The 24389-nt window shown below is 36.9% G+C and overlaps 2 protein-coding genes across 9 annotated transcripts in view; one reads left to right on the forward strand and one right to left on the reverse strand.

Annotated features, from left to right (window-relative positions):
* The window catches only part of LOC122981172 (V-set and immunoglobulin domain-containing protein 1-like), a 54961-nt gene extending 36748 nt beyond the window's left edge, over positions 1-18213 (forward strand). For 7 of the 8 annotated variants that reach the window (XM_044349785.1, XM_044349777.1, XM_044349780.1 and 4 more), the window contains 4 exons: positions 2014-2292; positions 3964-4080; positions 15215-15493; positions 16556-16719. In XM_044349785.1, coding sequence (XP_044205720.1) covers positions 2014-2292; positions 3964-4080; positions 15215-15493; positions 16556-16704 — 824 coding nt within the window. In that variant the 3' untranslated portion in view covers positions 16705-16719. Of the gene's footprint in view, positions 1-2013; positions 2293-3963; positions 4081-15214; positions 15494-16555; positions 16720-17565; positions 17705-17895 lie in introns of those variants that run through there. The other variant, XM_044349784.1, reaches the window with a different exon arrangement.
* The window catches only part of LOC122981168 (hemicentin-1-like), a 738767-nt gene that overhangs the window by 74249 nt on the left and 640129 nt on the right, over positions 1-24389 (reverse strand). The window lies entirely within an intron of this gene.

The raw sequence follows: 24389 nt of genomic DNA on the forward strand, positions 1-24389 counted from the left end.
AGATGAGCAGTTCAAAGGACGAGTCTTACATTTTCCAGGAGAACTGAAGTCCGGCAACGCCTCCATCATTATCAGAAATACAAGGATGGAGGACAGTGGAGTCTACACCTGTTTTTTTCCACGTCTTCAGCCAAGACAACTATTCCACATCAAGCTTGTTGTTGGTGGTGAGTGCTTTCATAAAACTATTAAAGAGGACATATTATGCTTTTTGTGATTTTCTGCTATTTATATACTGTTATGAGGTTCCAAAACTTGAGGTTAACGTATGTAGAAATGCTGCCTGCAAGTCAAAACCCAGGGCTTCAGCCTGCTCTGTTCACTTCATTGGCAGCGTTTTTTTGTTTATTTGTTTGTTTTTCTTGTTCTGTAGCCTTTGTTGCAAACATTGTTGCTAAAGTTTTCCAGTGTTTTCCCCCCAGGAAGTGGTTAATAGTGCTGCCTAATCAATACAAATGGTTTCAACATTTATTTAAAGTGAGCCGGACGCCTCCACTATGAAATATCTCAGGGAAGCCTCAACATATTTCCTAAAATGTTGAACCTTTAATGTTGATGATGTTTTGTTTCCCCCGTTTCATTTTAGTTTAAAAACATTTACAAGATTAACAATAATCTCATAATTGATCAAATATCTATTAGATCTACAGTGCTCTGTCCTAAAATACAGATAAGGAGAAATCAGTGGGAAGTCTTTATTTTGATGTCATTGATCTCTATATCTGCAACATTTATCAGCCATCAGTAGTTGTTGGGAATGTCCAGCCCAGCCTCCATAGACTACATCACTGCTTCAAACAGAAACATGATTCATAGCTTCAAATTCATTTGCTGTTAACTCAGACTACATTGTTATTGTTTATTTAATGATAAACATTTGCTTTGGAAAAGTTTGGACACCACTTTAAGTTTTGCACAATTACTTTGGAGATAAATTTCTTCACATTTATTTACTTTCTGAGATTTATACAATATTTTCTGTAAAACTAAACTTTATTTTTTAACTCCAGTTGTTCACACAGACTTTTTGTCAAAGTCTTGAAGTCCAAGCTGAGATAACACTGATGACATTACTCTGGTTATTGTTAAAGACTAAAGCTGCTCCAGAGCCTCAGAAGACATTAAACAACAGTTTAACAGGCTGAGTCGTCCTCCTCATGACCAGTAAACTCATCTTTGACATCAGTAAAGTGTCTCTTTACACACAAATGAAGAATATGGTATTAAAATGTAGGTTCACCTCTTGTCTCATTAGAGCTTCATTTGGTTCATATAAAATATTTGATGAAAATTGAATCTTAATTTTAATGGATTTTAGGTTTTAGGAGGAATTGAGATTATAAAACATGAACAAACCTGTAGTTTTTGGTTTAAAACAATAATGCTCTCCTTCCTGTGTGAGAAAATAAAAACCTCCAGTTAAATGTTTGATCAGCTGCTGTCGGCTACTAAAGAAGAACTACAACTAATCTGATGGTCAGTTTTTCATTCTGGCAGCTTGAGACTGTTGATCAAATGTTTCTCACTGACACAATTAAACTCTGATAACACAAAGGCTCAAACATGCTTTACAAGAACCTATGATTCATATTTTATACACAATGTTTATATGACTTTAGTGTGATAGAAAATACTGTCTACATCTCAGACAACAAATTACACCTGATTTCATTTTTATTTTTGTAGCTCAAGAAACTGAACAGAAATTCAAGTTTTGTCCAAACTTCTTCACTGTATGTGTCTCTGTCATGATATGAGTCAGAAATAGTGTTTGCAGTGGTGATAAGTTACCAAATATTTAGTTGAAACTTGTTTGAAATATGTTCTATCAAACATTCCTGAGATGTGTAGTTAAGGCTGATGTGCTTTTCTATTTCACTGTTTCTCTGTTTTTCCTCTGAAATATGATCATATACAAGCAGAGACAGGTTGAACAAAACATCCCAGTATTACAGTTCATGTCTGATCCTGTAATTGTTCTTTACAAGTTATTGATTTATACTTTGTTCACAGATGCAGCCACAAAGCCATCTGTCATGATAGTTGATCAAACAGCAGACTTGGCACTGCTGCAGTGTGAAGTTCGAGGAGCTTTTCCAAAACCTAAATTACACTGGCAGGACAGTGATGGAAACATCCTTCAAGCTGAGGAACCACAGGAGTCAGAAAGAGGAGGCGACTACGACATCATCCTCCAAACTACTGTGACAAAGACCAACAACTATCGCTGTGTTGCTACGCAGGAGGAAATCAAACATCAGATTTATGCTGAGACACACGTGTATATCCATAGTGAGTTCCTTCCTAATTATATTTTAATTTTCAAATGATTTTAAATATTAACATGTTTTTAGTTCTGAATAAATTTCAATGTGTGCTCAGACTGAACACAAAGTGAATGAACTCAAAGTCAGGAAGTCAGCCATTTTGGATTTTGTGCATCAATTTTCATTTTATGAACACGTGTGAGGCCTTTAAGATGCTTGAAAACTCACGAAACTTTGCACCTATGTTCGAATTAGTAAATGTTTTAATTAGTATCAAAATTTGTCTTGGGCGCGGCTTTTCGGCTCTATGGTGCCCCCTAATTACTTTTACCAATTTTGAACTGCTAGGGGTGCTTGAAAACTTAAAAAAAACCTTCTTGGAGCCATTTTCTACTTCTTCTTCTTCTAAATCTACTGCATTTTTTTTGCAAAGTGAAGCCATTGACAGGCATTGTACTTTAACAAACTCCTCCCAGAGATTTAAACCTAGCGACTTCAAATTTAGTAGGTTCTAAAGACCTTTGCGATGTTAAATTGCAAAGCTTTTTAGTTTTCATGGAACGCCCTTGACGTGGCGTGCCAATCAATTTTGCCCAAATCATGTTTGGGGCATCAAACAGGAAGTTGTTTTAACTTGAATTTACATCGTCCAATCTGCCACAAATTTCTCATGTTTGATAAGAGTCCAGACCTGAACACATCTACATGTCAATATTCGGTCATAGTCACCTACGCCACCTACTGACAACAGGAAGTCAGCCTCATGTGACAAACGTCACCTGAATTACATGAAATTTACATGGTGTGGTCTACACATGATATTCAGCAACATCATGTATAATTAGTGGGTGTTCTCTAGCGCCACATTGTGGATACAGGAAGTGATATTTATCTCCTACATGCAATGTCCAATATTCATGAAAATGTATATCCACGTCCGATGCCCCCTGGTAAATGTATTGCTGCATTGATTGATATTTCTCTTATATAGTATTGTCTAAGAGCAACAGGAAATGAAGCCTAAATGACACCTAGTTCATCAAATGTATACACAATTTCTAAAACGTTGTCTCCAGCGCCACGTGCTGCACACAGGCAATAAAATTTTACCCATTCACACAATGTCTGATAATCCTAACAATTCAGAGCCATGTCAAAACACCTCCAATACTGATACACAGCTGCTAATCCCTCTGAGCGCGAGGTACGAGGGCCTGTTCATTGCTGCTTGCAGCTTTAATTGCACTTTGTTTTTCATTTAACCTGCATTATGTTTTGGTTTGTATTCAGTTAGTCAGAAGAACACAAGTTGATCAGAGATGGAAATAATCTACCTCCAACATAACAATGGACACTTTGGAAATGAAACTATATTTTTATGTTAATGGATTTATTTTCATGACATTATTGATTGATTTTATTGATGCTAATGTTGAGGTGAAAGTTTATTTAATAAAGGCTTATAAACGTAACTCAAGTACAGTATTTATTGTGTTAACACTGAGATCATTTTACCAGGTGAGATTGATCCTGTTGATGGTTTTAATCTGCAAATAACTTTCAATGTTCAAATGTTGTAATTTCAGTTTTCATGGACACCTTAAGTTTTATAATCAATGTGCTGTACATGATGTTCAGTGTATTCATTCATGATATTTATGTTCTGAGAGTCACACCAGTTTTTTGTTTGTTTCAGAGTCCTGCCGAGTAGCCGGTGTGTTCGTAGGTGGATGGTTTTCTGGAGCTCTAACTCTCGCTGCAGTTCTGGGTCTGTTTGAAGTTGCAAAGTGGATCATAAAACGCTGCAAGAAAGGTAAGTTTAAATAATGTTTTCTATCAACATATCTATAATCATGCAGGCATCAACATGACAGATACTGTGAACGATCTCGTGTCCAGAGTCTAAACAGAAGTCGTCTCAGATATGAATCATTCTGTTGGTTTTAACTTTCAATACAAACTGATACAAGTTGCAGTCTAACATGAAATCTTGTCTTTTGTTCATTCTGTTAATATTATAGAAACAAATGAACGGTGTCATTGATTGATTGGGGAACAATAGTGAATAGTAAACAGTGTTCCTGTTAAAGAGGTGTAGAGCAGAGAGGATGAGGACGTGTTTGATGGTCGACCTCAGTGTATCGAAGAGCATTAAGAGTCACCTGTCAAACTGAATTCATCAGCAAACTGAAACCATTCAGTCAAACTTATCAATGTTCACCGTTAACTGTTTGAAAACAGACTTTTGAATTTATTAAACTCTATTTGGATGGATCATCATAATATAGAACAGACTTAATGTAATTTATACTTTTGTTTTCTGCAGGTTCTCCTCAGAGAGAGTCTTATAACGGTCCTTCAAAGGAGCCACTAAATCCACCTGTTTGATGACTTTATATCTATGTGAATATACATTTTGCAGACTTTTAGGAGACCTTTATGAAACATATAATCAGTTGTTGGTCTTTCAGCATCATGCAGCTGAACAACCTTCAGCCTCCTAAATGACTGAATCAACACTGAGCACTTTATTAAAAACATCTGAACAATCTGATCTAATCTAATACAACAGCTCTGTAATAAATTCTACTTTATGAAGTTTTGTTGTCAGAAAGGTGATAATTCTACTTTATGTTTATCATTGAGGTGGTGGTGGGTGGTGGTGAACTGGAGTCAATTATATTGAAAAGTGTTTCTAATATTTTGCCTCCCTCATGTTTGTTAATGCAGTGGACAAAATATTAGAAACACTTCAGGTGTCCAGTTCACCTCCAACCACAACAACCTCAATGATAAACAGTACCTGAGTAAGACAGGATTCTTCTTACAATGTATTGATAATGTTGTTAATGATAATTCTGTGTTATAAACACAAGTCAGGATATATGTTTGAAAGAGTGAAGTATGGCACTTATAATCTAAAACACTGAATATTGTTCAGCTCATTTCTCCTCAAGTTATATGAACTGTGGCCTTTTGAATGTGTTCATGTATTTACTGTATTTCATTATATCTGCAATAAAGATATTTCTTATTGTGTGACTATTGTGGAAGTTTTTTTTTGTCTTGACAAATGGAAATAATTGATTATACTGTGTTGATCTAATACCTACGTTTTTCTAAAAAAAAACAACAACTTTTGAACACTGATTTGCAAAATTAACATCTTCAATTCAGTTCAATCATGGCAGTAAGTAAGCTCTGACCACACAGCAGTGATGGAACATAACTAAGTACATTTACTCAGGTACTGAAGTACAGTTCTGTCTTTTTTATTTATTGGGACCATGTACAGTATTAAACATAAATGTTACCATTTGATGTATTCATATACACAAATATATGAAACTGAATGGGGGGTGTCTGTTAATGTGCAAAGTAAAGTTCATACATATAAAAATAACACATTTAAGTCAGTGGGCAGTTTCCTAAGTCTCACACATGCAATGAATTCATTCACAAGTTTAGACCTGATGTTTCTCCTTTATGTTCCTTCTGCAAAAAGGAAGTTGAATCTTTTCCTCATTTATTTTATGTCTGTATGCATTCAAGTAACTTCTGGAGTCAAATTTCCTTATTAATCTGGGAGACTCATAAGATCTTGGTCCCGATTACAGAAAGTATGGTTCTATTTTTGAATATAGAGAAAAAACAATGAGGTTGATAACTTGATAAAATTGCTGTGTTTTTCAAGCAAACATCATATTCACAAAGCCAGATTTGTTCAGTTTCTTCCAAACAAAAACTTATTTAATGTTAAATTTCAGACATTCAATGATTCTGTCTGTAGAGTCTCTAAAAACAAGAACAAGAAAACTTTAAAGACATCTCATCTTTGAGAAACATTGTGGACAATATTGCCAGATGATTTAAGTTGATGTGCAACGTTGTTTATTCACTTTTTAAGATTGTATTCATTTTACTCTGTTTTTTAAATATTTTTAAATAATTTTAATATTAATTTAATATTTTTTTTAAATATTACGTATTGTTTTACGTTGTCGCAAATACTTGCTTATGTACTGTTATAAGTGTTGTATTGTACATTACTGTTGTTAATAAAGTTATAAATAAAATAAAATAAAAATAAATAAATAAATAAATAAAACAGGATCCAGTTGACACTATGTAATTGCAACCTGGGATACATTTGTTCAGGATTTATGTTGGGGGAAAAATATGGTCTCTTCCTGATAGATACTTACTGGTTAACACAGTTAAAGAAATTTCTTTTAAGATCATTTATAGTTTTTTTATCCTGTCAAGTCATTGTTAGTAAGATTCCATCTGTTCTTCACTGTGATGCTGTTAGCTGAAGCTGGTGAGCAGCTAACGTCAGGTTAGTTGAGATGTTAGACGTTAAATGTGACAAATAAACTGGCATCCTTCCCTGACTATTGCTACTGCTATTGCTGCTGTTATTGTTATGATTGTTGTTATTCTGTCTCTCAGCTCCACCCCTCTCTCAGCTCTCTCAGACGCACCTCCCAGCTCTCTGCCTCCAGAGAAAGAGGAAGTTTTCTAATGTACGTAACATCCGGTGTGTTGAAGAGCTTTTCAACTGTTATTTCATTTGTCACGTTTAACTTCTAACATCTTAACTAACCTGAAGTTAGCTGTTCACCAGCTTCATCTAACAGGATCACAGTGAAGAACAGTCGGACAATAATGTCGTGTCTGAACATGAAAGTGAAACTTGTCTTCTCGTGTTTCTGTCTTCTGACTTTGCCTGGAATAACACTTGGACACGAAAACGGTAAGAAAGTGACGTTCACTACATCATTTACCAATAAATCCTGGAAAGTTGGAGTGTTTGAGTTGTCTCAGTTTACCAAACTGCAGCAGAAAGTAACTACAAACTAACAGATTTGCTAATACTGCATCCTATGGTATCCTCATGCTAACGGGCTAACTAGCACTGTGTCTTACTAACGAGCATCAGATCAACATGAACATGATGTGGAGGCAGCGACACATCCTAATAACTGGTCTAATAATTAGCACAGATTAAAGGTAACACCTGATTCTCCACAACAAGGTGACAAGAAGACTCTAAGAACAGAGAAAGTTACTAAACAATCATCTGTATAAAGAAAACTAAAAGAAACAAAAACAGGGATAAATAGTAAAGGAATTATTTCTCATAGAGTTTACTCAAGTTCAGTTAATTAAATGAAACAGCTCAATGCTACATTTTAAAATTTCAGTATTTATTAATTATCGATCATTGTTAATTAGTTATTACTTTTAGTCATTATTGACAGTTATTGGTCATGTTATTTGTATCTGTATTACAGCCTGTTACTCACTACTTTTTCTTTTTCTGCATCTCTGTTAACTGTGTTTTAAAACTGCAAATGCAGCCAACATGATGTTCATGAGTTGATTATTTTCTCCTTAATTGTTTAGTTTATAAAATGGTAAAAAAAAAAAAACTAAAAAAAACTAAAAAAAAGAAATTCAGGATGTGATGTCTTTAAGATGCTTGGGTTAGGGTTAGGAAATCTCACAATTCGACTCGATTCGATTTCTTGGGGTCACGATTTGATTCACAATCGATTCAAAGCGATTTGCGATTCAAAATCAGTTCTCATAATTCAATACATTCATAGATTTGATTCTAGATTGATGTTTTGAGTTACTCTTTCCATTTGCCTGCAGCAGACACTTTTATAGGTCTCAAATAAAAAAGATCACACTGAATCAAATGTAAACATTTGCTACTCAATGTCAACCTGAGTAAGATTTATGTTCCTTTAGTTCAGTCAGTCAACAGGAAACCAAAGCAGCCCTGAGACAAAGGGTCAAATGAATACTTAATACAAAAATAAAAATGATTGCAAAGATAAACTGCTAAGTGTAAAAACTCAAATAACTTCAATTCCTCCTTCAATTCACAAAATCAAACAAACAATAGCTGCCTGCTACATTTAGCTGCAAAGTACAAACAAGAACATTGATCACTATTAGCGAGTGATTATTATAGGCTAAACAATTTTGTTTCTTTTTCTTAATTTCTCATGCAGATTACCATCTGATTGATATTTGTATATTTACTACATGAATATAAAGTAATGAAACGGGCAGCTTCACTATTTACTGAACTTTATTGACTGTTTCAAAATACAGAACAGCTGTTTAAACGTTTGTTTCGCTGCTGCATCTTGTTGGCTTGTTTTTGGCAGTTTGTCATAAGGTTCAAGGAGACTACGTTTTTCATTGAGAGAGAATTAATTTCTCATTCCCGTCCTCAGATAACCAGCCGGCAGCAGACCTGTTGTGCGTTTAGCCTGCAGGGGTGGAGGGCTGCAGGGGCCGCAGCGAGAAAGTTGAACCAGAATCAACTTTTAGAGAAACGCAACCTGTAACGCTGTACAACCCTGACATATGACAAAAACATTACTAGGAAGAGGGGAGGACATTTCTCTTCGTTTGATAACGTTGAAAGTAAAGTTAGGCTTTGCTGAGGGCTTCCTGACTCATTTCAAAAAGATGAGAGAGAGAGGCAGTGGTCGAGCGAGCTAGAGAGTGAATGAGGAGAGGGAGCGCTGGTAATGTTAGTGAGGAAGCTGGTGAATCAGATCAATAAAACATTATTTTCACAGCGGTTACAAATAAATAAGCCCACAATGGCACAAACCTGCGGAAGTGCGTTGCAGCGCCTGATAACAGCATTAAGCTCCTTCTTCCCGTCGAGATAAGAAAATCCAAAATATGTCCAAATGATTTCCTTCATAGCCGATGGACCAGGTTGTATATGTTTTTCTGTCAGGTACTCCATTGCTCGCGGCCTCTCCATGACACACACACACACTTGGCGTCATTGCGCCATCTATGGGATTTAGCAGCTAATTCATGTCAGGAATAAATGGAAAACAGCGTCGTGGCAAAACTGAAAAATGTGAATCGATTCTTGGAATTTCTAAATCTGCAGAGATAGAATCGTGATTCTTATGTGAATCGATTTTTTTTTTTTGCACACCCCTACCTGATACGTCGATTTATTTTCGTTGTGACTACCAGCCGCCGAAGCAGGTCAGTCATTCCTGCACTCTCGCCTTCCCTGCATGCCAGCATGGATTGAGGTGTGCACCTGCCTCAATCCACCAGCCTGAACCAACAGTTGCAAAAACCTCCGTTCCTCCTTCAGGTAGCCTTATATCTGCCAAACCTCAGTAATTGGTGCACCTCCCCTTCTTCACTCGCTGCCACCTGCCACACAGAATATTTTTAGGTTGTGGACTGTTGGTCGAAAAAAAAACAAGACAGCTTTGGTTGTATCTTGGGTTTTGGGAAACAGTGATCAACAGTTGTAACTATTTTTGTTGGGACTCAGCAGCAGTGTTCTGGATCAACTGGATCCAATAATCAATATGAGTCAAACTTCAATATAAATGGGAAGGTTGAAGGGATTAATAATAGTCTGGTAAACAAACATTCCTGATGGAGAAACTTGATTATTTGGCAGTTTATAGACTTTATAGACTAGGCAGTAGTCAAGCGATATGTACAGTAAGGTAAGAAGATTACTGGTAGTTTATGTTTATTGAATCCAAAATAATAAAGTTCCAGCTGTATAAAACTATATGAATTGTCCTGGTAATATTTCAGCTGTTTTTCAAAGATAAACAGAATCCCACAGAAACATTGTGTGCTCTTTTGCTATTTTACACCCACTAAACCCTCAGTCTGAAAGAGTTGTCAAAAACCAAAACAAACCCAAACAGGTCTTTAAGTGTCTGTGTCATGTGACATCAGGTTTCTTATATGATAAACTATAAGCTAAAAAACACTTAAATTATGTCAGTATGAAAAATATCTTTAAATTAATCTGAATATTAACTGAAGTTCTAGTAAACTGTAGTTTCATAGATACAGAGGTGACATGTGAATGTGTCGTCTGTTTCCTTCATTAACCTGATTACTTTCTATTTAAACACAATAATTAAAACATGTTTCATCTTTCAGGGCCGGATGTTGTTGAAGTGGTTGTGGAAGAAGGAAGTTACGCCATTTTACCCTGTTCACTCAGCACCAAGGAGAGAATCACATCAAAGGTGTTTGACTGGAAGAAAGATCCTCAGAAAGAGGTGTTCTTCTATGATGCAGGCATTCATTACAATAACGGACGTTCAGGTCAAGATAAGCAGTTCAAAGGACGAGTCTCACATTTTCCAGGAGAACTGAAGTCCGGCAACGCCTCCATCATTATCCGAAATACAAGGATGGAGGACAGTGGAAACTACACCTGTGTTTTTCCACATCTTCAGCCAAGTCAACTATTCCACATCAAGCTTGTTGTTGTTGGTGGTGAGTGCTTTCATAAAACTATTAAAGAGGACATATTATGCTTTTTGTGATTTTCTATTTATATACTGTTATGAGGTTCCAAAACATGAGGTTAACGTATGTAGAAATGCTGCCTGCAAGTCAAAACCCAGGGCTTCAACCTGCTCTGTTCACTCCATAGGTGGCGTTTTTTCAAATGTTCCATATTTGTTGCTGCCTAATCAGTTCCACCTGCTGAACCGGTATATTTGGTTACTCTGTGATGGTTTCAACATTTATTTCAAGTGAGCCAGACGCCTCCACTATGAAATACATTGGTCAAAAAAAATTAAGGGAACACTTAATTGTCACAGTATAACACCAAGTCAGTTAAACCTCAGGGATATTAATCTGTACATTTAGGAAGCACAAGTGATTGTGAATCAATTTCACCTGCTTTAGTGCAAATCAAAGTGACAACAGGTGCAATGGAGAGGCAAAAGCAAGACAACTCCAAAAAGGGACTGGTTTTGCATGTGGTGGTCACAGACAATTGCTCTCTCCTTATCCTTCCTGACTGATTCTTCTCTAGTTTTGTGTTCTGGTAGTGTCCTTGTCACTACTGGTAGCATCAGGTGGTACCTGCAGCCCAATCAGGTTGCACAGGTAGTCCAGCACGTCCAGAATGTCACATCCATACGTGCGGTCGCAAGAAGGTCTGCTGTGTCTCCCAGCACAGTCTCAAGAGCGTGGAGGAGATACCAGGAGACCGGCTGTTACACAAGGAGAGCTGGACAGGGCCGTAGAAGGGCATCAACCCAGCAGCAGGACCATAATCTGCTCCTTTGTGTGAGGAGGAACAGGAGGAGCACTGCTAGAGCCCTACAAAATGACCTCCAGCAGGCTACTGGTGTGCATGTTTCTGACCAAACTGTCAGAAACAGACTCCATGAGGGTGGCATGAGGGCCCGATGTCCTCTAGTGGGACCTGTACTCACAGCCCAGCACCGTGGAGGTCTGTGTGACCCTCCAAGGGTATACCTGCCCAGAACATCAATGACCCACCACCAGACTGGTCATGCTGGATGATGTTATAGGCAGCGTAACGTTCACCACGGTGTCTCCAGACTCTTTCATGCCTGTCACATGTGCTCAGTGTGAACCTGCTCTCATCTGTGGAGAGAACAGGGTGCCAGTGGTGGACCTGCCAACTCTGGTGTTCTCTGGCGAATGCCAATCAAGCTGCACGGTGCTGGACTACCTGTGCAACCTGATTGGGCTGCAGGTACCACCTGATGCTACCAGTAGTGACAAAGACACTAGCAGAACACAAAACTAGGGAAGAATCAGTCAGGAAGGATAAGGAGAGAGCAACTGTCTATGGCCACCACATGCAAAACCAGTCCCTTTTTGGAGTTGTCTTGCTTTTGCCTCTCCATTGTACCTGTTGTCACTTTGATTTGCACTAAAGCAGGTGAAACTGATTCACAATCACTTGTGCTTCCTAAATGGAGAGATTGATATCCCTGAAGTTTAACTGACTTGGTGTTATACTGTGATGATTAAGTTTTCCCTTAATTTTTTTGAGCAGTGTATCTCAGGGAAGCCTGAGCATATTTCCCAAAATGTTGAACCTTTAATGTTGATGTTGCTTTTTCCTCCGTTTCATTTTAGATTAAAAATATTTACAAGGATAACAACAAATAGCAAGTTCATATTGTCACATAAATTAATGTCATCTTCCTTTTTTTCAGAACGCACCTTTAAAGACAGATCAGGAGAAATCAGAGGTGAGTGATGTCACTGATGTCAACATCTGCAGTGTGTGAGCTATAACTCCGCCCCCTCAGGCCTCAGTATCATTCACAAGTTTTAATACTGTATCTTCATTCTGACTTTTGTTACTGTTCTCACACAACATGTCAGGCAGACGGGGGCCGAGGGTAATGTTGGGAGAAACAGCTGCATAACTCCAGGTTTAGTTGATCATTTACCTTCCACAGTAGTAATAGTACACAGTTTCTGATATACACAGCTGTTGAACTCCCTGATGATCAATAATATCTCATAATCTCATAATTGATCAGATATCTATTAAATCTACAGTGCTTTGTCCTAAAATACAGATAAGGAGAAATCAGTGGGAAGTCTTTATTTTGATGTCATTGATCTCTATATCTGCAACATTTATCAGCCATCAGAAGTTGTTGGGAATGTCCAGCCCAGCCTCCATAGACTACATCACTGCTTAAACAGAAACATTATACATGGCTCCAAACTCCTTTGCTGTTAACATCTGACTGTTTCCATAGAAACGGTTGTAATGAAACTGTTTATACCTGTAGCCACCTGAAGTGTTTTTGCTTCACTGATGTTTCATCTGAATGTAAGAGGTTATTGTGTCGGCTTGTTCTGATACTTGTATTATAGTGATGTTCTGTCAATATTCTTGAATGATACTCGGCTCTAACATGACAAAGTTGTAGCTCACACTGCAGATGTAGAGGTCACTGACATCAATATCACGACTCACCACTGGTTTCTTCTGATCTGCTTTTTACTGTAGAGCACTGTCAGGATTTATAATGTACGTCAGCCTTTTGTGACAAAAATTAAATTATTTTTAGAGCTGCTCACCAAACTGTTTATGAGACTCAACACAAAAAACAGCCGTTACCATCCATCCTTTTTCTGCCGCTTATCTGGGATCGAGTCGTGGTGGCATCAGACCAGAGTAAGGAAACCCAGACATCCTTTAACCCGGCAATACCCTCCTCCTGGAGGATCCCAAGGTGTTCCCAGGCCAGAAGAGACATTTAATCCCTCCAGTGTGTTCTGGGTCTGCTACAGGGTCCCCTACCAGTTGGATGTGCCTGGAACACCTCCAGAGAGAAGGCATCCAGGAGGATCCTAACCCAGACCACCTCAGCTGACTCCTTTCAACATGAAGGAGCAGCAGCTCTACTCTGAGCTCCTCGCTCTATCTCTGAGGCTGAGCCCAGACATCCTCTGGAGGAAACTCATTTCAGCTGCTGGTATCTTTGATCTCATTCTTTCAGTGGCTACCCAAAGCTCGTGACCAGAGGTCTTCACCACAACGGTCCAGTACAACACTCACATTACTGCTGATGCTGCGCTGATCCACCTGTCAGCCTCACGCTGCTTCTTATCCTCACTCATGAACAAGATCCCGAGATACTTGAACTCCTTCACTTTGGGCAGCAACTCACTCTCAACCCAGAGGAAGCAGTCCACCTTATTCCAGCAGAGCATCACAGCTTCAGATTTGGAGATTTGACTCTCATCTCGACCTCTTCGCTAACATCACTAGTTCAGTGTTGTACAGAATATTGTATGAATCTCAGACTTCATTGTTATTGTTTATTTAATGATAAACATTTGCTTTGGAAAAGTTTGGACACCTCTTTAAGTTACTTTGAAGCTAAATTTCTTCACATTTATTTACTTTCTGAGATTTATAAAATATTTTCTGTCAAAACTAAACTTTATTTTTTAACTCCAGTTGTTCACACAGACTTTTGGTCAAAATGTTGCAGTCCAAGCTGAGATAACACTGATGACATTACTCTGGTTATTGTTAAAGACTAAAGCTGCTCCAGAGCCTCAGAAGACATTAAACAATAGTTTAAAGGTGCAGTGTGTAGAATTTAGTGGCATCTAGCAGAACAGATTTGGCAGAAATGGAATATAATATTCATAAGTATGTTTTAATTAGTGTATAATCACCTGAAAATAAAAATCGTGTTTTGTTACGAGTGGACAGCTCTAAGTACGTCTGTTCACACCAGGTATTAACATACGTCTCCACATGTGTCCTGAATGACCACTTGTGATCAGATCTCACGTTCCTGCTCTATATGCAAATAAACACGTACATCATTTTTGTTTGCAAAGACAAAATTCATTGTTATTAACCAGCGGGAGGACCGGGGGTCCGTGTACCCCCTGTCCAAATCTGTGTTCAACTTGTTTTATAATACAATGCATTGTGCCTCTCACGAAAATCAAATGCCCGGCTATTGATTTGCTATATGTATGTATATAACAAATATAGAGTTATATGCTGCATCTCTCCATTGAGAGACACTGTGTGCATTTACACACAAGACACAGCAGCATAACCTCATTGATTATTTAAATCTGTCGGTAGATGTTCCTTCAACATAGTGAACAGTGTTCGTGTTAAAGAGGTGTAGAGCAGAGAGGATGAGGACGTGTTTGATGGTCGAACTCAGTGTAAGATGTTCCTTCAACATGGTCCAGGACACATCGCATTCACACTGCTAAATGAATGTGGCCACATGCGGCCCAGACCACCTCTGAATGTGGTCCTCAATGTGTCTTGGGTGCGTTCACACCTGTGCTTAAAGCTGTCCACTTGTGATCAGATCACTACTCACTCGAGACGCATGTTAATCCCAGTTGTAAACAGTGTTTGTTTCTTTAGTTGAAACTTGTTTGAAATATGTTCTATCAAACATTCCTGAGATGTGTAGTTAAGGCTGATGTGCTTTTCTATTTCACTGTTTCTCTGTTTTTCCTCTGAAATATGATCATATACAAGCAGAGACAGGTTGAACAAAACATCCCAGTATTACAGTTCATGTCTGATCCTGTAATTGTTCTTTACAAGTTATTGTTTTATACTTTGTTCACAGGTGCAGCTACAAAGCCATATGTCACATCACTTAATCAAACAGCGGACTGGGCGCTGCTGCAGTGTGAAGTTCGAAATGCTTCTACAAAACCTAAATTACACTGGCAGGACAGTGATGGAAACATCCTTCATGCTGAAGAACCAAAGGTGACAGAAAGAGGAGGCCGCTACGACATCATCCTCCTAATTACTGTGAACAAGACCGACAACTATCGCTGTGTTGCTACGCAGGAGGAAATCAACCATCAGATTTATTCTGAGATATACATGTATATCTCTGGTGAGTTTCTTCTGAATCATATTTTAATATTCAAATGATTTTAATCATTAACATGTTTTTAGTTCTGAATAATATATGAATAATGAATAATAATCTGAACACAAAGTGAATGAACTCAAAGCAAGTTGAAAACATTTTAAACTGAGTGAAAACTTCACACTTACACTGAAGCTCTGTGACTCCACTTCAGTAATGTGCAGAGATAAGAGGGAGAGTGAGAGAGTCTGGAGGAAATAACAAAGAACTGGAGTTAGTGTTTGTGCCCCGACAGACACTGACGACCTTCTAGCCATTAATTACGATAGTCAACTAATCACTTATTCAGTTATTATTTCAACATTTCTTTAGTACAGTAGATGATGTTTACACAGTAGATCTAAAACCAAACATTTTGTCATTTCACAGTAAGTTGTGTAATAATGTAAATGTAGTCTAGACCTCTGCAGAGGATCTGAACATGTTAGTCCCTCCAGGAAGTTGCAGCATTTGGTGTCGTGATAACTGACGTCATCACATTCAGCAAAGGTTCAGGTGGAAGATGGTCAAATCTCACCTGCCAATACAAATGATGTCATAGACGAAGCAAAACAATCCCAAATGTTTTGTTGCTCTTTGTTTTTCATTTAACCTGCATTATGTTTTGGTTTGTATTCAGTCAGTCAGAAGAACACAAGTTGATCAGAGATGGAAATAATCTACCTCCAACATAACAATGGACACTTTGGAAGTCAAACTATATTTTTATATTAATTGATTCTATTTTCATGACATTATTGATTGATTTTATTGGTGCTAATGTTGAGGTGAAAGTTGATTTAATAAAGGCTTATAAACGTAACTCAAGTACAGTATTTATTGTGTTAACACTGAGATCATTTTACCAGGTGAGATTGATCCTGTTGGTGGTTTTAATCTGCAAATAACTTTCAATGTTCAAATGTTGTCATTTCAGTTTTCATGGACACCTTAAGTTTTATAACCAATGTGCTGTACATGATATTCAGTGTATTCATTCATGATATTTATGTTCTGAGAGTCACACCAGTTTTTTGTTTGTTACAGAGAAACTGGTGGAGGACAAGTCCATCCACGGAGCCGGTGTGTTCGTAGGTGTATGGTTTTCTGGAGTTCTAACTCTCGCTGTAGCTCAGGCTGTGATTATTGGTGTAATGTGCATCATAAAACACCGCAAGAGAGGTAAGTTTAAATAATGTTTTCTATCAACATATCTATAATCCTGCAGGCATCAACATGACAGATACTGTGAACGATCTCGTGTCCAGAGTCTAAACAGAAGTCGTCTCAGATATGAATCATTCTGTTGGTTTTAACTTTCAATACAAACTGATACAAGTTGCAGTCTAACATGAAATCTTGTCTTTTGTTCATTCTGTTGATATTATAGAAACAAATGAACGGTGTCATTGATTGATTGGGGAACAATAGTGAATAGTGAACAGTGTTCGTGTTAAAGAGGTGTAGAGCAGAGAGGATGAGGACGTGTTTGATGGTCGACCTCAGTGTAACGAAGAGCATTAACAAATATTTAGTTGAAACTTGTTTGAAATATGTTCTATCAAACATTCCTGAGATGTGTAGTTAAGGCTGATGTGCTTTTCTATTTCACTGTTTCTCTGTTTTTCCTCTGAATTATGATCATAGGTATAGTCTGTGTTGTTGTTGAACACGTTTTTGGTCACATACGGTAATTTGGGTCACGTGGTGTTGGTGGCCGTAGCAATCAGCGTATCACCTGTTCACCTGTTAGCTGTTGGTTTGACTTCTGGTCTATTTACAATGCATCTAGATCATATTTACAATGTATAAAATGCTGCACCCTGCTTTTGTTCCCCCAGCCTGCAGTAGCTAACATTAGCTTAGCGTAATCTACTTATTAACAATAAAACTACAATACGACATTTCTAAACAAGAACAACCATCAACACCAACGGCCATTCTATCAAAGACCTTAACCAGGATGCTGCCACTTGTTATATCTTACAACAGTTAACATGTCATGTCTGATCCTGTATTTGTTCTTTACAAGTTATTGTTTTATACTTTGTTCACAGGTGCAGCTCCAAAGTCATCTGTCAAGAGACTTGATGAAACAAAGGAATTGAAGCTGATGTCCTGTGAAGTTCCAAATGTTACTCCTCAATCACTCTGGCAGGACAGTAATGGACACGTCCTTCCTGATGAAGATCACAGGTACATTAAGAGTCACCTGTCAAACTGAATTCATGAGCAAACTGAAACCATTCAGTCAAACTTATCAATGTTCACCGTTAACTGTTTGAAAACAGACTTTAGAGACAGTAAAAATATTAAATCTATTTGGATGGATCCTCATAATATAGAACAGACTTTATGTAATTTATACTTTTGTTTTCTTTCTGCAGGTTCTCCTCAGAGAAATGAGTCTAATAACAGTCCTTCAAAGGAGCCACTAAATCCACCTGTTTGATGACTTTACATCTGGTGTAAAGTTTCCTCTGTGTGAGTGCACAGGTCTGTCTCAACACTATGTAAATATACATTCTACAGACTTTTAGGAGACCTTTATGAAACATATAATGGTCAGTTGTTGTTCTTTCAGCATCATGCAGCTGAACAACCTTCAGCCTCTAAATGACTGAATCATCACTGAGCACTTTATTAAAAACATCTGAACAATCTGATCTAATCTAATACAACAGCTCTGTAATAAATTCTACTTTATGAAGTTTTGTTGTCAGAAAGGTGATAATTCTACTTTATGTTTATCATTGAAGTGGTGGTGGGTGGTGGTGAACTGGAGTCAATTATATTGAGAAGTGTTTCTAATATTTTGCCTCCCTCATGTTTGTTAATGCAGTGGACAAAATATTAGAAACACTTCAGGTGTCCAGTTCACCACCAACCACAACAACCTCAATGATAAACATAAAGTAGAATTATCACCTTTCTGACAACAAACACTGAAAATGTATAAACTTCATTAAAGTAGAATTTATACAGAGCTGTTGTACTGGATTACATTAGATTGTTCAGGTGAAAGTATTACAGTACTGTAGCTCAACATAAGTCACTGTTCAGTTTTATAAACTGTTGCTTTTATGGTTTTGTATTTTCACTTCAGAATTAAACTTTCCACTGGACTGTCGTTAAAGACATTACAGCAACTAAATGAATGAGATGAATTAAGCTTCATAGAAACTCAGTGAAACAGACTGAAAAATAAATAATGAGATAAAACTTAAAAAGAGACCTGATGGCACTTTGATAAAAATTTGTTTTAATTAGTTATTTAAAATATGATGTTGGTTGTATAAAATAAAAATGTTAAGTTTCAAAGCTTTGAACAAAAAAAAACTTACTCAGGATATCAGGAGACCTGTTGGACCAGCAGATCTCTTGCTCTCAGGTTTAGATTAAAATCTATATATTGTTACTTTCAGGTTGACCATGTTGTGCCTTAAATCACCATCAAAAACTTAAATTATAAAACTGAAAGGCAGCTTGTGAAATGAGACATGAACAGTGATACTGGACAATTTCTTTTCTTCTAAAACTGGTTAAAAGCTGTGTAGCAGTCACCCATTTGTGGGACTTGCTATTATTTCCCTGTCTCCCTGTTCCGAATTCAGATAGTTGCATGTCTGGGACCATGTTGTGCCTTAAATCAACAACCTCAATGATAAACATAAAGTAGAATTATCACCTTTCTGACAACAAACACTGAAAATGTATAAACTTCATTAAAGTAGAATTTATACAGAGCTGTTGTATTGGATTACATTAGATTGTTCAGGTGTTCCTAATAAAGTGCTCAGTGAAAGTATTACAGTGCTGCAGTTCAACAGTCACATTTCTCTAACTATCACCAAGAAAATAATATTTCAAAACTGGAAATCCAAACATTCCTGCCATCTGTCACTCACTGGACCAATTTACTCTCAGAACACATCTCAATAGAAAAAATAACAGCTTGCAAAACAAACAATATATCAGCCTTTGAGGAAACATGGACCATATTCATTAATCACCTAAAACTCCACCCAGAATCCAATCCAAATCAATTACCAAAACCAGAGCCACGTACATGACCACATATCAGACCACATACCCAACCAATAACAGACTTTTTTAATTTTATTTATTTATTTATTTTTATTTTTTTTAAAAATTTAATTCACTTTTCCTTTCCATCCTTTTTTTTGTTGTTTTGTTTGTTCGTTTTTGTTTCTTTGTTTTACTTCTTCCCTCCCTCATTCCAGTTATACATATATATCATCTTCAGAAATCTTCATAAAAACATCTTCGTACTCTCAACCAGCTGGCTGGACAGATAGAGTTACAGACAAAATGACAACACATATTGAAAGATGAAGTATTTGAGAATAATTTCCACTATAGTTTTAATTTTGTTCATGAATAGTTTTTTGGCTACATTCCAAAGAGGACATGTTGTAAGTTTAGCTTTTTCTGTGTTGACAACATAGCAAAATGGCTGGTCACGCCCATTTCAAATGCCATTTACAGGCCATAGGAATGAAGTGGAGACAAAATGAAAATAGCTATTGAGAGCTAAGAGATTACAGATTTGAATAGAACAAGTTTGTATTCTTAAGATTTTTTAATACATATATTTATTTATCAACAAATCATGAAGTGGGCTTATTTGGAACACCCATGGGCTTAAAGGGTACGTTGGGTACCCATTAAGCCCATGCTGGACTTTTGACATATTTTGACAAATTAAACATTAAAAACATTAGAAATTGGAATAAATGAATTGTTGACACTTCAAATGAGACATTAGACTTTCATTTTAACAAAAATGTTCTCACTTAAATTGGGGCATTATATATGAAAAATGTCTGAAAAGCGGACTTGGTGGGCTTAATAGGGACGTTTACCCCTTTTCTGGAGTTTAAGAGAGAAACTGCACATCCTGGTCACTCTGTTCTTTCCTCTACTGGTTGCAGACTTCATTTGAAAAGATTGTCAGAAACTCTGGTCTGTTCAGGCCCTTTTGTATCTTCTTTCTGGTCTTTTTCTCTGATTTGATGGTACTTTTTTGAGGGAATGCCATAACATAAACCAACACAACCAACACCTGCAGGCTTTATTTTGTGTACATACAAAAATTGTTTTGTGTTTGTTTATCTTTATCAAAGGGGAATTATTTCATTATCGTTCTTGAAGAAGCACTCTTTATGAAGGTGATGTTTACCATTGTGCAGCACCTTGTGAGGTTTCCCCAAGTGAATATAATTTGTTTTTTTTATTTCTTTATGTTGCTGTGAGCTGGTTTTCTGACTTCTTACACAACAGCTGTGATCAAGTAGAATCAGTGTTTTGAATAAACTGGTGATGAGTGATTGACTTCAGTCTGACGTCTGAATAAAGAGGATTGTAAAAGTCCAGATGAGAAGAAACAGAAACATAATCTACTGTTTCAGATGTGAGATTGTTATTTAGATTCTTCACTGAAGGGAAAAATACTGAACCTCCCTCATCACCTGGATTTAAAAGAAAAGGTGCAGCTATAATCACACTGGTTTTACTTCTTTAAAAAATGAATGTTTTTTTTACTTTTGTAAAATTATATCTGACCTGTGTGAAATGTATGAATTACTTCATCTTAGTGTTAAGATGCAGTCTTCCTTTCTTAAAAGGTATTGATAATGTTGTTAATGAGAATTCTATATTACAAAGACAAGTCGTGGTATATTTTTCAAAGAGTGAAAAAATATGTGAAGATTGATCAGCTCATTTCTCCTCATGTTGGAGGAACTGTGGCCTTTTGAATGAGCTCATGTATATACTGTATGTTATATCTGCAATAAGACATTTCAGTCATAATGGAAAGCTTTAATATATATTCTGCATTAAATTGCCTAAAAACAACTAGACCTGTGTTAATATATTTTGTTGAGTTGTGTACTTACATTATCCCAAATGTTTCCAACAATTTTCTGAAATCTGTAATTTGAATCAAGGTAACGGTCTGTTTCATTTGGTCGCCTGTCAATGTCGTCATAACCATCTACCAAAGAGTAAACACGCACAAGATGATAGGTCAGCGTTGTGGTGGATCGGCAGAAACTGCCATAAATTGACATTTATTCAGTTTTAAACCACATTTTTACGATAAACTTTTTATATCTTGGGCGTTTTTAACTATATCCTTTAACCAGATGAAGGATTTTAGTCATCGTCATCTGGATCTTCAGTTAACAGAGAAACAAGCTGAGCAAAAGTTAGCAACAGCTCGGCTAGCAGCCCCTCCCAGACGTCCTGTGTCCGCTGAACACTGTCAGAGAAACAGATTTTTTTTTACGTGAAACTGTTTTATTCAGTGTTTTACCAGTCTTAATCACCAGGTCTGTTTGTTGTGGAGAGGAGGAAACCTCTGAGGATAATTTAACTCCTGGTAAAAACCTGCTGAACGATGAACACAGAAGTAATCCTAACCAGGAGTAGCTGGTTGTTTAACAATGAAGACAACAACTCCCATGATCCCATGCTACTTCACACCGTCATCACACTCCGTCTTTTGTTATTGTTTTGAATGAGAGAGTGTTTGAAAGTTTGAATGACCTGTTAAAATATCGGGGAGAACGGGGTAAATCGAGCCACCGCCTTTATCTTGGTAATAATAAACAAAAGTAATCATGTGATCACAAATTAAGAAAGAATAGGTCACATGACTCAATCCATCTTGGACTCAAGCACATGGAGAGAGTGGTCAGCAAAAAAAAAAAATTGTCATGCCAAGTGAATTCATCATGTTACTACAGTTATCAGTCTTGTATCTTAATTAAAAAAGATAAGTTTTGGACATTATTACATGTTAATTTAAGTCAGTGTCAGCTATAAAACAAGGTTATAAACTTAGCATAACTGTGGATCTGAACCACTGTGTGAAACAGTTTTGTCTAAATGGAGGTTGTGGGGTAAAACGTGCCAGTGATGTTGGAGCAAGTTGAGTCAATGGTTCAATTTACCCCCAAAATTATATTCTGATATTCTAGAGACTAGAGACACTGCTCTTGTTTGATCCCTGTTACAAGTGTTACAGTGTTAATGAATAAATACCTAACTGTTGACTAATGTTAAATTTAATCCACACACAAACATGCTGTACATACAGACGGGTGACAAATTAAAGGAAAAGCCAACGTAAAGTGTCTTAGTAAGGTGTTGGACCACCAGAACAGCTTCAATACACCTTTACATTGATTCTACAGTCTCTGAAACTCTTCTGGAGGGATGAACACTATTCTTCCAAAAGATATTCCCTTAGATATTAGACATTAGATATTAAGATATTTGGTGTTTTGATGATGGTGGTGGAGAGCGCTTGTTACGCCCATAGAGTGGAAGCTCACTCGAGGGGTGACATATTTTAGAAAAATAATTCATTCTGAAAGAACAAATTGACACTTTGTGAGTCGGCCGATCTTCAGTGGCTTTACTCTTAACGTTAACTGCCAACTTAAATTAGTTGGAACAATACAACAACAATGCAAAACAATAAATATTATATATATATATATATATATATATATATATATATATATATATATATATATACACACACACACACATAAAATAGGCTATTAAAATGATCAATTCTATAACAGAACATTGAAAGCGCTATATCAGTCTATTATCTACAATTATTTACAATTATTATCATTTCAGGTGTCATAACTTCAATCAAGCAACATTTACATTACAATATAATCTACCTCATTCATCCTCTCTGTTTACGCGTGACGTATTACAACGTGAGCTGCCTTGACAACGGTAAACAACAGCGCTGCTAACCAGCTGTTCGGGCTCTGGCTCTAACTGACTACGTTCTATAACCGTTATAAACAATTGAAAATAAACATTATGAACTGCTATCACACTAATAACCTACAGACACACTACATACAATACATAAAGCACTACAATAACAATAAAAACAACAATGAAACGATTTTTTTTTAAAAACAGTACATTATATAGAAAAACCGAAAAACTAAATTACATTACATTTACCCACCTGAAAGAACAAACTGACAGTGAGTCGGTTGATCTTCAGTGGCTTTACCCCTTTACGTTAACTGCCAGCTGAAGAGTGCACCCGTTCATACCTTAAATACCCCCAGGTGGTCTCGTGCCTTTTCCATTCCAACTACCAGTATGTGAAATTAAATGGGGGGTGGGGGGTTCTGTTAACATTCAAAATAAAGTTTTATACATATAAAAAAAATAACATATTTAAATCAGTGGAAATTCTCCCATAGATGTTCAGCTGGGTTGAGATCTGGTGACTGTGAAGGTCATAAAATATGATTCACATCATTTTCATACTCATCAAACCATTCAGTGACCCTTCGTGTCCTGTGAATTGGGGCATTGTCATCCTGGAAGAGACCACTCCCATCAGGATAGAAATGTTTCATCATAGGATAAAGCTGATCACTCAGAACAACTTTATATTGATTAGCAGTGACTCTTCCCTCTAAGGGGACAAGTGGACCCAAACCATGCCAGCAAAATGCCCCCCAAAGCATAACAGAGCCCCCAGACCCCCTCACTGTAGGGGTCAAACATTCAGACCTGGACCAGTTTTTCCTTTAATTTGTCACCTGTCTGTAAACACAAAAGCACATTTACACACAAATTCTTTCTGTAGCTAAAACACACATAGATCACAGTTTAATCTTTACTGAAAATGTTGAGGTAACATGTTGAACAACAAGACACAAACATATGGCTTTACTTAAAAGTATGATGAGTTTTTGCCTTTGTTAAATTGATGGCATTAATAAAGTTCAAAATTATCTCAAAATTGTTTGATTTTGTGTCATTTTTATATCAGTATGTAATGGTAGCACTAAAGCGCTCAGTT

This window comes from Thunnus albacares, chromosome 4 (assembly GCF_914725855.1).
Source record: "Thunnus albacares chromosome 4, fThuAlb1.1, whole genome shotgun sequence".
NCBI lineage: Eukaryota > Metazoa > Chordata > Actinopteri > Scombriformes > Scombridae > Thunnus > Thunnus albacares.